We start from the raw sequence: 15,081 nt of genomic DNA, 5'->3' as shown, positions 1-15,081 counted from the left end.
TGCAGCTTTAAAAAAATTGGAGTCAGGGAGACAGTCAAACTCTCCTGCATCACCATGGAAATGCCCTGATTAATCACGATGGACCTGCCTGATCTTAGAATTAAGATTGACAGTGCACTGTTCTTCCTGTATCTCCATACTAGTGGTGGTACTACCTATCAATGCCATCTTTCCATTCTGTACGTTTTTCCCCCAAGTCTGTTTCTTGTTTCCTACTTTTGATGAGTGTAAGATGAAAGCCCTCAATCGCTAGTCTTCGTACAGCAGTGTTTAAGTTTGTTTTCATTATTCACTCATGGGATGTGGATATCACTGGCTGGACCAGCGTTTGTTCCATGCCCCGGTTGTCTTTCAGGAAGTGGTGGTGTGCTGCCTTCTTGAACCACTGCCATCTATGTGCTATAATGAACAGACTCACAATGCAGGAAGCTGTATGACCAACCTTTTTTTTAAAAATGATATCAATCATATATAAATCATATATTGCATTGTCATATGAAATGTCTGATCATAACTGCATGTGTTGTCTATTCACTGAATAAGAAGACGAAATTGTATATTCTCCTATACTGCATTACAAAAGCTCAGGACATTCAAAATTACTTTGCAGCCAGTGAAGTATTTTTCAAATGCAGTCACTTTTCTAGCATAGGAAATGTGGCAGCCAATTTACACGCAGTCAAGTCCTAGCACAATTTGATTTGGCTTTAAATGTTAGTCAAGAGAACTCACCTGCATTATTTTGAATGCTATTGTAAGTTTTTCACAGACAAATAACAGGGGCAGAAAAGACACTATTTTAATATTTAATGAAGAGGCAGCCCTTAGGACAGTGTAGCACACAGTCCATACTGGACTGAGCTGCGTTTGGATATGTGCTGTGTACTCACTGGATACCCAAATTAGATAAATAAAAGTCCTTCAAAACTGTCACATGCTTGGTTTCCCTTCAAGTTGGGTTCAATGCCATGGCACCATGAATCATTCATTTTCATCTTACGTATGCATAGACTTGGAATTGTCTGTGCCATCATCTGTGCTATTTTATTAAACATGAGAAGTAAAACATAAACCTAAAATAATTGCAGCTTAAAAGAATGGTGGATGAATTAAAATGACCAAGTAAACTTCTATGCCACAATATTTGGTAATGAAAATAACTAATATTTCCATTTGCAGATCCAAACAAAGAAAGAACTGTTTTGTGGAGATGTAAATTCATGCGATTCTGCATTGCACTTGTGCATGAAACAGCGAATGATCTGTGGCTAAAGGAGCAGAAGAAATCACTTCACATGAAGTGCACTAAATTCCTGGAAAATGCAGCTCGCAAATGCAACAGTTGTGGAGAAGGTGACTTCATATATCAGCATCGAAAAATGGTGACATTTTCTGTTCGTGAAAGTGAAAGCATCATCCAAAGACGAAAAGACCTATATGCTACAGTTAGTCTTGCAACTGTACAAAGTCATTCTCCAGACAGCCAGCAAGGTAATCAAAATAATTTAAATAAATTAAACAAGTATCTGGCGCCAAAATCAATGCTTGATTAAAAGGTGCTTTGGGATCCCTGTCTACCTCTCTACAGTTTGGCAGAATTGAGCCAGTGCTATTTTCTGATGGAGTCTCGTCTCAAATCGCCATTGTTTCTTTGAAAGAAGGGGTGTTTGTACCCCAAATGCTGTTTCTATGATCACGTTGCAGGATATGACCCATGGTTCGGGAACTATGATCAAAAGGCATGGCTAACATTTGATAGCTGTCACTTTTAGTAGTCTTCTGGTGTCAGAAGGCAACAGTTAGAAACAAGTATCTTGGGTAAATACTTTGAAATATAGTTTGTGCTGCCCAATAATGTCATAATTTCTTTCACATATTCATCTTCCATACAGACCATGATCACTCCCATCGTGAAGGGCAAGGGCAACAGATAACATAGGAACACCACCACTTGCAAGATCTCTCCCAAGCCACTCACCATCCTAGAAATATTGCTGTTCCTTCAGTGTCACTGGGTCCCTTCTTAATAGCTTTGTGGGCTGCATCAAATGGACTGCAGCAGTTCAAGAAGGCAGCTCATTACCACCTTCTCAAAGACAACTCATCCAGTGAATGAATAAACAAAAACATACCTGCTCTCAGTCCAACTCTCACACCATTTATACCCTTCAGGACTTAAATTTGAAGCTCAGGGACATGTACAACTTGCATGTTTCTGTCAGATTGTTTTGAACTCAGGGACATATGCAATCTTATGGCTCTTAGCTTCATTTCTTTGCACTCAATTATTTTGTGTTTTCTTACAGGCCAGCCTCTGTCATTTGCATTCATCTTTTAGTGCATAGTCTCTGCAATGTCAAGTTACAGGTTCCATTTTTAATTATCTTTTAGTTAACAGGCTCTTTAGTGCTAAGTTATAGGCAGCCAGCCTTTGTGATCTGCATTGTTTTTATAAGCACAAAGAGAAAGATTGGAGCTTGTCACTACCAAATGCATGGAACAGATAGAGGGTGGACATGTCACAATGTCCATTGTGTTATGTCAACATCACAGCTACAGCATGTGCTAGCAGCTGGCAAATACACTTTATGAGCTTCAAGCAGATGGCCATTTCTAGAAGGTCAAAGGGAACTAGTCCTTAGTGGGATCAAGAGGGTCTGCAGTCACCACATGCAGTCAAGGGGCCAATCTAATTCCAGTTCAGGGGGTCGGCCAGGATCAGGTGCTTGACACTACCTGAGTCTGAGAATCTCTGTTTGCAGTATGGCAATTCATGGAATCTTAAGGAAAGTGGGAATGGGTTTCATTGGACTGGGTTATTGAGGGAATGATTACAGTGAAAGGAGTCAATTCAAAATAGGGAAAAATAGAGCAAAGAAGAGGACGGGGACGTTTATGAGAGGGATTTTCATGAGTCACTGTCACCTCTGACTTTTACATGCAGACAATCCACGGCCAGCAAATGCCAGCTACTGACCAAGCACCTGCAGTCACATGGACTGGGTAGCAATCTTATCTCAGTAACCTAAAGATAACAGTTTCTGTTAATTTCATTGCCATAAATCATTTCGCCTCTTTGGCTTTTCACAAGCCTCAACTCGGAAATGCTTCCAGCACGAATCCACTAACTCACTGCTTTCCCCCTTTGACCCGAGGAATCAGGCGCTGGAGCAGCAGGAATTTTGGCCTTTACTCATTTCCCAGAGTTTCAGGGTGAAATCGATCGCACAGAGAGTGGAGTCAGAGCATCCTATCATGAACCAGCAGTCTTTGTCAGTATAAAAGGATTCTGCTTGCTTAATGTTCAACTCATTTAAAACCACAACAGCCAATAAATGTAAGTCCCTGTTCGATATCCAAGGAGCTGACACAACTTGTACACTATGTAGCCCTCACAGGTGCCAGCTTCTTTTTAATGCTCTCATCCCTTAGAAGGAGAGTTGCTGGGCAACTAAAGTAACCCATCCACACCTGGCTAATTGCACCTCTAAGAAATTCTCAGATGGTACTGAGGAGAGATAACAGAACTTCAACCGGGGTCATTATAAACAGACAGTAGAAAATGAGGTTCTGATGCTTGAATGGGCCAGGCAGTGCCATGCAGTATAGTGGCGTGCTGCGCACTTCAAAATCTTAGTCACCAAAGGGGCAATGTGTTGGCAGAGGAAGAGATAGAGGGGTGAGAGGAAACCACTGAGGAGGAAACGGAGAATGCCCATCTTGAGATGGGCCATCGTGATAACCAGACAAAAGAGAACAGAGAAATGGTCCCTGAGCTGGAGAGACCAGAGACAACCTCACTGTGACCCACTGCCAGGGCGGCTGAGCTGGATAAGGACATTCAATTTGTGCCACGTTTGCATTTGTTGTCAGCCCTCTGCTTGCTGTAATCTGCATTTCACAATGATTGAGTTGGTTTTGCATTTGATTTTCTTATTCAGTAAAATATTGCTATTTCCTTTCAATTGTGGTTTGTTTTCTTCACCTCTGTGAAAGCTACAGATTATGCACAAACCATGCCCTGGTCCAACATTAACATTAAAGCAGCAGTGGTACAGTGTGTATCCTGACTACTTCACATTCCTGGCTGGTTACGTTCAAATTGCCTTTCTATCAAAAACATGAGGGAACCTCCATGTAGGTGAATCCTGAATTCCCCTTGACACAGTCCTGCAGGTGTTCAGGCCTGCCTAGCCCATACAAAATCATATTGAGTTAATGCATGTTAGCATTCTTCAGTGTGGCATTTCATGAAAGTCTTCCCCAGGATTCTCTGCAAGAGAGCTTATGTGTGAAATCACCCTCTGGGGAGCTGACAGTGATATAACCCTTGCCTCTTCCCCTTAAGCCTCACTGTAACCTACCCCAATGCAGTGTCTTACCACATCCACATCCAGCCTCTCTGACACCATTTAATGCTTGTGGAGTGCTGTTATCTGAGTTGGCAGTGATGATTTTGTTCTTCATCAATCTCTTCTTCCTCTCTCAGTCTTCCTTCCTATCAACAAGTGCAGTCCTTGGTAAAGCACAAAAATGTAAGGACAAGGTTGTGGCGATGGGAGGGAATGTCACCTGCAGTCTGTAAATCATAGCCAATCGTGGGAGGAAGAGGTGTTGCTTCTGTAACAGCATGAAGATGAACATATATAGCGAATGCTGGTTGTGGGTGCTGCTCCCTCTGATTATGAACTAACTTGTCAAGCAAAATAGAGGGAGGTGTTGTTGGTGAGTGTGATAAAATGTGTTTGGGTTATATGACTGTTACAATTGAATAGCTGGAATCGTGGAATCAAAGAAGTGTGTGCAAACTGTAAAGTGTCATGTACAGATTGCAAATTTGTTAATTGTATGATGTTATGAATGTGAGATACAATTGTGGTTGGTAAAAAGCATTATCGGTGGGGAATGGGGATGTTGTGAATGGACCAGTGGGCGAAGTTAGTGTTGAAGCTGTTAAGTGATGTTACATGAAGCTGCCTTTAATGATGCTGACCTCTCATGTGGGGTCATTATCCATCCTTCTGCATCCAGATCCTAAGAACAAGACTGTTGGCATTGAGTGAAATGACGAACATCTCACACTGTACTCTTAATATTTGCTTGAAAGGGCTCCTGAAAGAGTATCTCTCACTCTTCCTGTATACCTCTTGCAACAGAGTGCCCTGGCATACCCTTTGGCTCATTGTACTATTTTTGAGGGCTTTCTCTTCACTTTAGTTCCTCTTTTATTACTTTCAGCCCCTAATGAAGCCAGGTTGCACTTCAAAAAAGAACAATCAAGAGAACTGCAGATGCTGTAAATCAGAAATAAAACCAGAAATTGCTGGAAAAGCTTGGCAGCGTCTGTGGAGAGAAATCAGAGTTAATGTTTTGGCTTGAGTGACCCTTCCTCAGAACTGATGCTGCCAGACCTGTTGAGCTTTTCACGCAATTTCTGGTTTTGTTTCAAAAAAGAACAAGCTGGCTTTCAGTAATACAGGCTGGTTAATGTGTTTCAAGTCTCACATGAATGAAGGCTTCCTGCTGAGGCATGCAACAATAATGACATCAGCATTGTGCTGCAACCTGCAATGACTTTCTAAGTTGAAGGCAACAAAAAAATTGTTAATTGTACTCAGGAATCTCAGGCTCAATACTGAGACTATCATTTAACTCTGTATATATTTCTCAGTGAGGAGAACAATGGGGTGCATGTTTGACGTATACGCTTTACATCTGCATCCTAATCACACTAGTTGTATGTGACTTTTGTCTAGCCATCTCTTGTCTGTGTACGAGGGTGGGCTGTCAACTCATGGAACAGTCAGCATGATCCTGTGCAACCAGTAAGTTAACTTGTTTTTATATCTAAATAAAACAGTGCTCCTGAGATGCTGCTTGGCCTGCTGTGTTCATCCAGCCTCACATTTTATTATCTTGGAATCTCCAGCATCTGCAGTTCCCATTATCTCTGATACTATTTTAACCTCACTGCGAAGCCTCTTCCAGGGATGCCTAACCTGAAGAAGTTACCCTCCTCCCTCCGGACCAACCTCAGGGAATCTCTCTCCCATTGCAACTCTCTTGTAATCTCTTCGGCCTTGAAACTGCTCGACCATGTCCTGAAGCAAACCAGGTACCACAGCCACATCACCTTTCTCAGCACCTGCCTCAACGAATACCAGTCACGGTCGGACATAGAGCAGTTTTTCCGCCGTCTTCGCCTGCATGCCTACTTCTTCAACCGGGAACCCAACCCTCCTTCCACTGACCCCTTCACCCGCTTCCAACACAAGTCCTCCTCCTGGACACCACCCCCAGGCCTCCTACCCTCCCTCGACCTCTTCATCTCCAACTGCCGTCAAGCTTTTGTGCTCCTGAGATGCTGCTTGGCCTGCTGTGTTCATCCAGCCTCACATTTTATTATCTTGGAATCTCCAGCATCTGCAGTTCCCATTATCTCTAACACACAGATATGCATGGTTTTGACCACTCTATAATGTGATATTGAAAGAATCTTTTGATCAAATGATTTGCGGAGTGTAACAAAGGTGACATGTCAGTGGTTAGCATGTTGGCAAAGTACTGGAGGTGGCTAGCATCCTTATTCTTTGGCAAATCATAAGTAACTTCAGCGAATGGAGAAACAGTAGGCAAAAAGAATAGAAATCTAAGTGATTTCAAAAATGAACTGACAGTTTTGGTTTTGCTTCCCATGGTATCCATGAGAACAATATCTTACAGATTCTAACATTCAATAGGGATATTGATGAAAAATAATCTAAATCTTACTTTGTATCTTTAGAGATTGATGTGAAAGATTTATATCCAAGTACATCTTCTGGATTGCACATGGTTGCATCAGGCATTATTGGTGCAAAGTCCTCTCGGCATTCTGATCAAGGTAATCAATAAAATTAATAGGTGCAAATGCAGTAAATAATAGCAATACGTAACATGCTGAGAATTATGTCTTAAATCTAAACCAATACAATTTTTCTTGTTTTTATAGCTAAAAATATAGTTAATATTCAAAATTCCTTGTTATGATATTTTAAAATTCTTTTAGCGCTCGTGCACAGTGGGAAAGTGTTCTTGCTTGATTTGGAGCAGTATTTTACAAGTTCCCATGCCCCCATGTTTAGTGAGCTCAACTACTGGCGATGGCAGTCAAACATGGTTGGTGGATTTTTTTTCCTTTCAGTTTCTGTCCATTCAAAGTTCCCAGGGCTGTAAATAATGTACGTCCAAAGGATGTCAAGTTTATATTTGCTGGACTTATTTAATGGTCAAGGAATGTTCTCCTTAGTTGCATATTAACTTGATCTTTGAGGACTTTGAATTCAAAGTGTCAAATCTTTAGAAGTATGAATTCATGTGAAACACTGACTCTACATGAGTTCATCTAAGAAGGAAGTAGATCTGCTAGGAAAACTGAATTTGGTTATCTAGATTCCACTCAGATTTCAGAAGGTAATTTCTTAATGTCATGGACTAAGCCTAGAAATAAGAGAGATTGGGGGAGTAAAATCCCACGCCTGTCAATTGCTATAAAACATGTGAAAGCCTATTTGACTTTCTAACAGTCATGCAGCTGATTGGTTGTCAGTGGGGCTTCTACCAGTATTAGGATCTGAGATGAGGAAGCATCAGCCACCAAAAGCTGCCTGACGATCAGCGACTTGCAGCCCCAGAATCTAGCAGCACCACAAAGAGACCCTGGCTGCTGCTGGTAGAATATGTCCCCTTAGATGGAGGTTCACATGCATAAAATGTAAGTATTGTTTGTGGGAGAGGGGTGGGGTTATGAGATGGGAATTGTGGGTATTAGGAGGCAGAGGGATTAAAAGGAAAGTCAGGGGTTGACTCACAGCAGCTAACCCCTGCTCAATGTCCAGTCCCCCAATATACATGGATTGGTATAGATTGAGTGACCAGTTCTGCATTTGACAGACTGCCTGCACTGTTAACCCGTTGAGTAGGCTGACTCTACTTGTATCGCCTAGCATTAATAGATTTGCAGGTTGCATGGAAGTAGGCCGTTAAGTAGTCACTAATTGGCCACTTAACGGACTTAGTTAGCAGAGGGATGGAAGGTAGAGGCTGGGACTTCCTGCTCAAAACCCAATTTGGGTGGATGTTGAAAGGTGATGGATCATCCATCATTTCATATAATTGAATTTTATTCTCATCCCAGGCTCTGTACTTCCAATCTTGGAAGATTCTGCACTGTAGTTTCATGATCATTTAATTCCTTTCCTCTTCTGGTTACAGGACTTCCATGTCTTGAGCAGAATAAATGAAAAAGAGAAGTGAAGACAAGAGATAATGCACAAAGTAGAGCAGAATCAAAGTAAATGTGTTCTGAAATGATCCTCAACTTGGCACGTAGAGTTTGTGGGATGAGAGAAGTTAGATTGAGTACATGAGCAGGGAGGTTTTGACACCAGGTCCTTATTGAGACAACACCTGGAGTGTTGTACGCACTTTGATCTCCTTATCGGAGGAACAATGTCCTTGATATAAACGAAAGAGCAGTTAAGCTTTACCAGGCTGATTCCTGGGATGGTGGAACTGGTGTATGAGGAATAGTTGAATTGGTGGACTTTAGAAGAACGAGAGGAATTATACTGAAACCTGGAGAGGGTAGATGCAGGAAAGATGTTCTCGATGGTGGGGGCATCTAGAACCAGGAGTCAGAGTCTAAATATACAAGCTGGGCAACTTGGGACTGAGGTGATGAGAAATTTCTTCACTGAGAGAATGGTGAGCCAGTGGAGTTCTCAACCACAGAAAACAGATGAGGCTAAAACTTGCATGATTTCAACAGGAGGTTGAATAGCACTTGGAGGCTAAAGGATCTGAGCAAAAAGTGGGAGCAGGCTATTGAGTTGGATGATCGACCAAGGTCATAATGAATGGCAGAGCAGGCTCAGAGTGCCGAATAGCCTGCTTCTGCTCCTGTTATCTGTTTCTATGTTTCTACTGTAAAACAGCGAGAGAAAATCAGATATAAATAAATATTGCTCAGTGCAAAGTCCAGCTTCGCTAGTGACCAAGTCTTCCACTCTGCTCCTTTCCATTTGTACTCAATTGGAAAGCAAGGCACACTAATATTCACTGATTTTCAGCCTGCTCCTTAATGGTATGGACCATCTCCACCTGCAGGAAAATAGGAATTGTATGGCCTTGTGTAGTCAAGGTTGAATTTGCTGCTAGTATTTGTGTATGAGGCATTAGTTTGGGTGTTTAAGTTTGTGATACAGCTGTGTGCAATGGTAGTTTGGTATTATTTATTTATAATCATGGGTTTCACTGGCAAGTGCAGCATTTATTGCCTGACCCTGTCCAACTGATGGCTTGCAAGGCCAATTCAGAGAGCATTTAAGGATCAAGCACTTTACCATAAAGATTTACAGATTTTGTTTTGTTGAGGATAGTAATTAAATGAATGGGTTTTTATTCGTCTGATGGTCATTGTTCAGATTCTAGTTTTTCGTTCAAAATGTATTTATTTATTTATATTCTCCAGCTGCCTTGGGGCCATTTAAATCATGCACCTGGATTATTATATCAGGCCCCTAAATTACTTATCCAATAACATAGCCATTATTCTACATAGCCCTAAAAGTGCAGGTGAGGTGATGATTATTAAATAAATTACAGTGTGCTAACTGCATCAGCCCATGCAGTCAACTTGGAGAAATAATGAGTATGGCAATTGCAATAAATTGAATGCTGAATGATGCAACTATGACGAGAAGGTATTTAAAAAGTGGTCTTTGGACTACTGTGAAACTGTTAAACATCTTATGACATTTATGGCCTCAGTAATGCTGCTTACATCAACCACAGTTTTGCTTTCTTCTCTTCACTTGCACTGTGAGTTTGGAGGGCCTTCTGCCCCTCATGTTGAAGGATGTCTATCCTCCTCTCAATCTCCTACACAAAGACACTGCAGCATGGGAGAAGTTCTGAGGAAGAGTCAGATTGGATTTGAAACATTTAACTCTGATTTTCTCTCCAGAGATGCTGCTCGACATGTTGAGTGTCTCCAGCACTTTCAATTTTTATTTTGTATGGGAGAACCTTTAAATCCAATTTCTTGCGATTCCAAGCATTTTGGTGTTTTTCTTTTGAATTCTTCAGAGCCATTCTTTCAGTCTTTGAGGATTGTGATTTTTTCCAAATATCAGCATCATTCCCATTCTCCCCCCTCATACAATATACAGCCAGTAAACTGTTGGCTATAGACAGATTGTTTAAATGAGCAGATCAAGTATATTTCATGTGCATGCCTATACTTCTAATATATATCATCAGTTAATAGTGCACCATCCACACATCGCAGATTTATCCATACTATTAAATTTCTAGGTCACTGATTTGCAATATTAAAAAAAAGCCTGTTTTGAATATAATCATGCTATGCTATTTTAATCTTTCAGTTCCAGTCATCAAAAGTATGCAAGTATCAGTCAACAGGTAATATGGCATATGTTAAAGCTTTGGAGAGTTTATCAGCTACTTCTAAGAGATAAGCTATTGTTAATTAAGGGAGAAGCCCACAGAAATGAGGGAAAATCATAGACGTGGGTGAGAAATTCGTGGGGTGGCAGGCGACAGAATGTAGAGATAATGGCTAGGTGCTCAAATTGGCAGGATGTGACAAGTGGTGTCCCACAAGGATCTGTATTAGGGTCATAAGTATTCATATTATTTATTAGCAACTTGAATCATAGATGGTTATATGTATCCCAATTTGCTGATGACACAAAGTTGGGCGGTACTGTTGACATTGTGGATGACAGCATAAAATTACAAAAGAATATTGATAGACTAACTGAATGGGCAAAGCTTTGGCAGATGGAGTTCAATGTAATGCTAGCCTTTCTATCTAGAGGGCTGGAGTATAATGACACAGAAGTTTTGCTGCAGTTATAAAAAAACCCTGGTTAGATCCCACTTGGAGTACAGTGAGCAGAGCTGGACACCACACCTTAGAAAGAGTATATTTGCTTTGGAAGGGAGTACAAAGTAAGTTTACAAGAATGATCTATGTGTTGTCTATAATTTAGAAGGTTCAGGGGTGATCTGATTGATGTCTTCCAAACATTCAAGGAAAAGACAGAGTACACAAAGACAAACTATTAATACAGTCTGGAGATGCTGGACATAAGGTGCATAGTCTAAAAATTAGGGCCAAACCAAACCAGAAAGGGTGGTAGAGGTTTGAAACTCTCTTCCACAAAGAGCAGTGGATGCTGGATGAGTTGTTAATTTTAATATGGAGACAGATAAATTTTCTAAGGCTTTAGAGTAGATTTGTAGCTTGTGGATGTTGTGGTTGGTTGGCTCACCGAGCAGGTTTGTTGTTCAGCAGACATTTTGCTACCCTGCCGGCTAAGATCAACAAACACGTAGAACTTGACCCCATTTACACACCACTATGAACGAAAACCAGAAATGAGGTAATCCAGCTCAACAGACCCTAGAATTTAAAAACCAGGTGGGAAAACACAACAGCGCTTCATCGGAGGCTGCTCTGATGATGTTACCCAGCAGGGTAATGAAATGTCTGCGGAACAACAAACCAGCTCAGTGAGCCAACCAACCACAACAGATAAATTTTGATAAGCAAAGGTCAAAGGATATGGGACAAGGCAGATGTAAGGAAGTAAGCCAATCCCATGATCTCATTGAATAGTGGAACAGGTTGAATGGCCTACTCTTGTTCACATGATCTTATTTTTTGTCCGATGGTATAATAATTATAAATTTGTTCCTTAACAGTCATGATTTTGGATTCATTGTAAAGATGGATAAGATCCTCAGAAACTGTGAGGGGATTGATAACCTGTATGCCAATGACTGTGAATGTAAACCAATAATGGATTCTGTGTACTGTTCCCTTGTTCGTCACTGGATGGGAGCTGGAAATGTGGTTAAGACGTTCTTCTACCTACTTGAAACTGCAGCAGCGGCTTTGTATTTATCCAATAACTTGATGGTACGTCTTTAGAAAGCATGCGTATTTAAATAACTGCTTTTAAAAATATGCTTTAAAAAGCAATGTGATGTCTGTAAGTAAACTTTGGATGCATAGCAAAAGTATCTCATATGTTCTCAGGTCCTATTGAATTGAAGGTCAAGAGCATCGACTTTCCAACTGACAACTCATAAAGCAATGCAATAAAAAGTGCAATGACTTTCAGATCTTATTCAAAAAGTTTGGGCATATAAGATAGAAATGAGGAACTTAATATAAAAGCTCCAAAAATGTTTAAAGCATTTTAAGAGTGTAATTTTGCTTGAAGTGCTAATGTGGAGGTATTTCTTCCCTCCTCCATGTGGCTGGAACCTAATTATTTTAAAACCTTTTAATTTATTTCCATTGATGTGCTCTTGACCGTCATAGTTCAAAACTTCAAAAGTGAAGAAAGAGTAGGGAATTGGATGTAGGTTACTTACACCTTCACTGCTTGGTTGCTAACCGGGGGTGAATCACCTGACTGTAAAGAGCCCATCGATGGCAATAAAATAAAAGATTTTACAATGAATGGGTGCCAGCCAATTCATGGAGGAAAGAAATACCTCCACATTGGCACGTCAGTCAAAATTACATGCTTAAAAAACACTTTTAGTACTCTTCATAATTCTTTACAGATAGCTTTTATTAGTATTTTTGCCATTTTCTTCAAAGATTACAAGAAAGCTTTGTGAAGTTAAGTTGAATCGTGCATATAATCAGCATGTTTAATTTCTCAACTTATTGGCTTTTGAAATTGTCTCAATGTTATGGTTTGATGAACTGCTTTTCTGAAGAAGGATGCTCTTGCTCTCGAGGGATGCAGCAAAGGTTTACCAGGCTGATTCCAGGGATATGGGTCTGACATATGAGGAGAAATTGATTAGGTTGGGATCGTTTTCACTGCAGTTAAGATGAATGAAGGAGGATCTCATACATGCTTATAAAATTCTAACAGGACTGGACAGAGTAGATGCAGGAAGGATGTTCCCGAAGGTGGGTGTATCCAGAACAAGGGGTCTCTGTGTGAGGATTTCGATTAGACAATTTAAGACAGAGATGAAGAGACATTTCTTCACCCAACGAGTGATTTACCACAGGAAGTAGTTGATGCCAAAACATTGAATGTATTCAAGAGGTGACTAGATATAGCACTTGAGGCAAACGGGATCAAAGGTTATGGGGAGATAGCAGGATTAGGCTATTAAGTTTGGACAATCAGCCATGATCGTGAAGAATGACGGAGCAGGCTCGAAGGGCTGAATGGCTTTGTCCTGTTTCTATCTTCTATGTTTCTTTGTAAAACTTGATGTTCTATTCATTTATTGACTCCTTAAAAAGGGATGCAGATTTAAAATGAGAGATTAATATAATTTGGAGAAACAGATGCTATGAAAGCAAAGGAAAACTTAAAGGTGCATGACCTGCAACATTAGCATTGTTCACTTATTAGTCTTAGAGCTGAACAATGCTGTACAATGCTATACAAGACTTATGGAGTCAGAGTTAAAAGTCACTCTGTACTTCTCCATAGCAATACTTAGTTTCCCTTCATCTGTCACCCTTGGTAAATCCTCATCTCGGAATACTGTTTTGCCCTGTGTTTTGTCCACAAACAATGTGATACTCATGAAAGTGTGTGAGCTAAAAATCTGTGAGGTTATCTATTCCAATGTTCAACCGAAAAGTTGGGTCTTCTTGGAGTCAATGGTCTGTTAAGGAATGGAGAGTCAGCTAACTTAAATAATGAGGAGTATTTCAGCAGTGAAATTCCCACATAACAAAGATGTACTACATTGATAGGGAGATGGGCTGTGGGAGAAAGTTCAATTTCATGCAGAAACTTCTAAAAAGCCTGCCGAGAATGAGGTTTATAGCAGAAACTAGTTCAGCAGCAAGCTTATGAAAATATTGTATTGAGGTGACTATCAGGGATACATGATAGGGTGTTCGTGAATATTTCCAGCACTTGGAGATCCTGCTATAGTACACATGCAACTTTGCCCCCTCACCCCTCACTCCCATCCACCTCTTTCCTTTCCTTCAAGTCTCCAGCCAGCAACACTGGAAGGGGCCAGCATAGAAAAATACCAAATTTTATTGGGACTATCCCAGAGGCACTCTTCCAGTGTATGTGTGAGACTGTTGTCTGTGAATCGAAGGGAGCCTTAGAAAAATGTCTGACATTTCAGGTAGAAGCAAGTCACAGAAACACAGGGCTGAATTTTATCTAAACAGGCAGACAGAGTTTAGCCTGTAAGCTTTTTCATTGCCCTTCAACACAGTTCCAGTATTAGCTTTAGCTTCTGGGCTACCTGGTCAATCAGAGGAGACAGATAGGATAACACACCAAATCTATTGAGAGATTTCTCATTAAAGGCACCTGGGCTTGTGTCAGAATAGCTGAGCTGTCCATCAATTCTTGTAGCTTCAGCAGCCAAAGGATTGGACTCCTAGGAAGGCCTCCAAACCCCTGCCCCGAACCCCAAACACATACCTGCAAAATGCAAGGTGCTGAACTGAGGTGATGTATACAAAATATTAATATAAGCAATTACGAAATTAAATAATACTTAATTTATACATTGAATTTACAAAGATTGAGGTAATAAGATATCCTTATATATTCAGTTAATACATTGTTTTGCATCATAAAATTCTGATGGATTATACAGGTTAAAAATGAAAACACACTTAATGTTACACGAGTTAATTCTAATATAAAGAATCCATCTAGTCTTGTGTAATTGTTTGCCTTCTAAGATATTATGAGTGAAAACAAAGTGAGTGTAGAGCACACCTGTTATTATTTTTCCTTCTGTAGGCTGTAACTGGCTGTCTTGATAATACCACATTTTTCCTGGCAAGGAATTAACAATCTAGCAAGATGTAAACAATCTTATTCACCTCAAATGAGGTGAACCAGAGTTACATGATATTAAAGTATTAGAACCTACATCAGTTGCATTGAGCAGAATAATACACTAATAGATTAATCAATCAATATTATCAAAGTCAACTAAGTTAATAAAATACCAATTTCTGTATTAGTCTTGCAAAGCTGCACCAGATGA

At 40.3% G+C, this 15,081-nt stretch overlaps 1 protein-coding gene across 1 annotated transcript in view; it reads left to right on the top strand.

The window, feature by feature from the left end:
• Positions 1 to 15,081, top strand: part of LOC125454013 (adenylate cyclase type 10-like) — a 161,679-nt gene that overhangs the window by 110,278 nt on the left and 36,320 nt on the right. The window contains exons 20-23 of the mRNA XM_059647653.1: positions 1,180 to 1,491; positions 6,785 to 6,883; positions 10,428 to 10,464; positions 11,773 to 11,989. Coding sequence (XP_059503636.1) covers positions 1,180 to 1,491; positions 6,785 to 6,883; positions 10,428 to 10,464; positions 11,773 to 11,989 — 665 coding nt within the window. The remainder of the gene's footprint in view (positions 1 to 1,179; positions 1,492 to 6,784; positions 6,884 to 10,427; positions 10,465 to 11,772; positions 11,990 to 15,081) is intronic.

The sequence above is a fragment of the Stegostoma tigrinum genome, chromosome 7 (genome assembly GCF_030684315.1).
Source record: "Stegostoma tigrinum isolate sSteTig4 chromosome 7, sSteTig4.hap1, whole genome shotgun sequence".
Taxonomy (NCBI): domain Eukaryota; kingdom Metazoa; phylum Chordata; class Chondrichthyes; order Orectolobiformes; family Stegostomatidae; genus Stegostoma; species Stegostoma tigrinum.
Note: the sequence above shows the minus strand (reverse complement) of the source record. Positions and strands in the feature narration are given on the sequence as shown.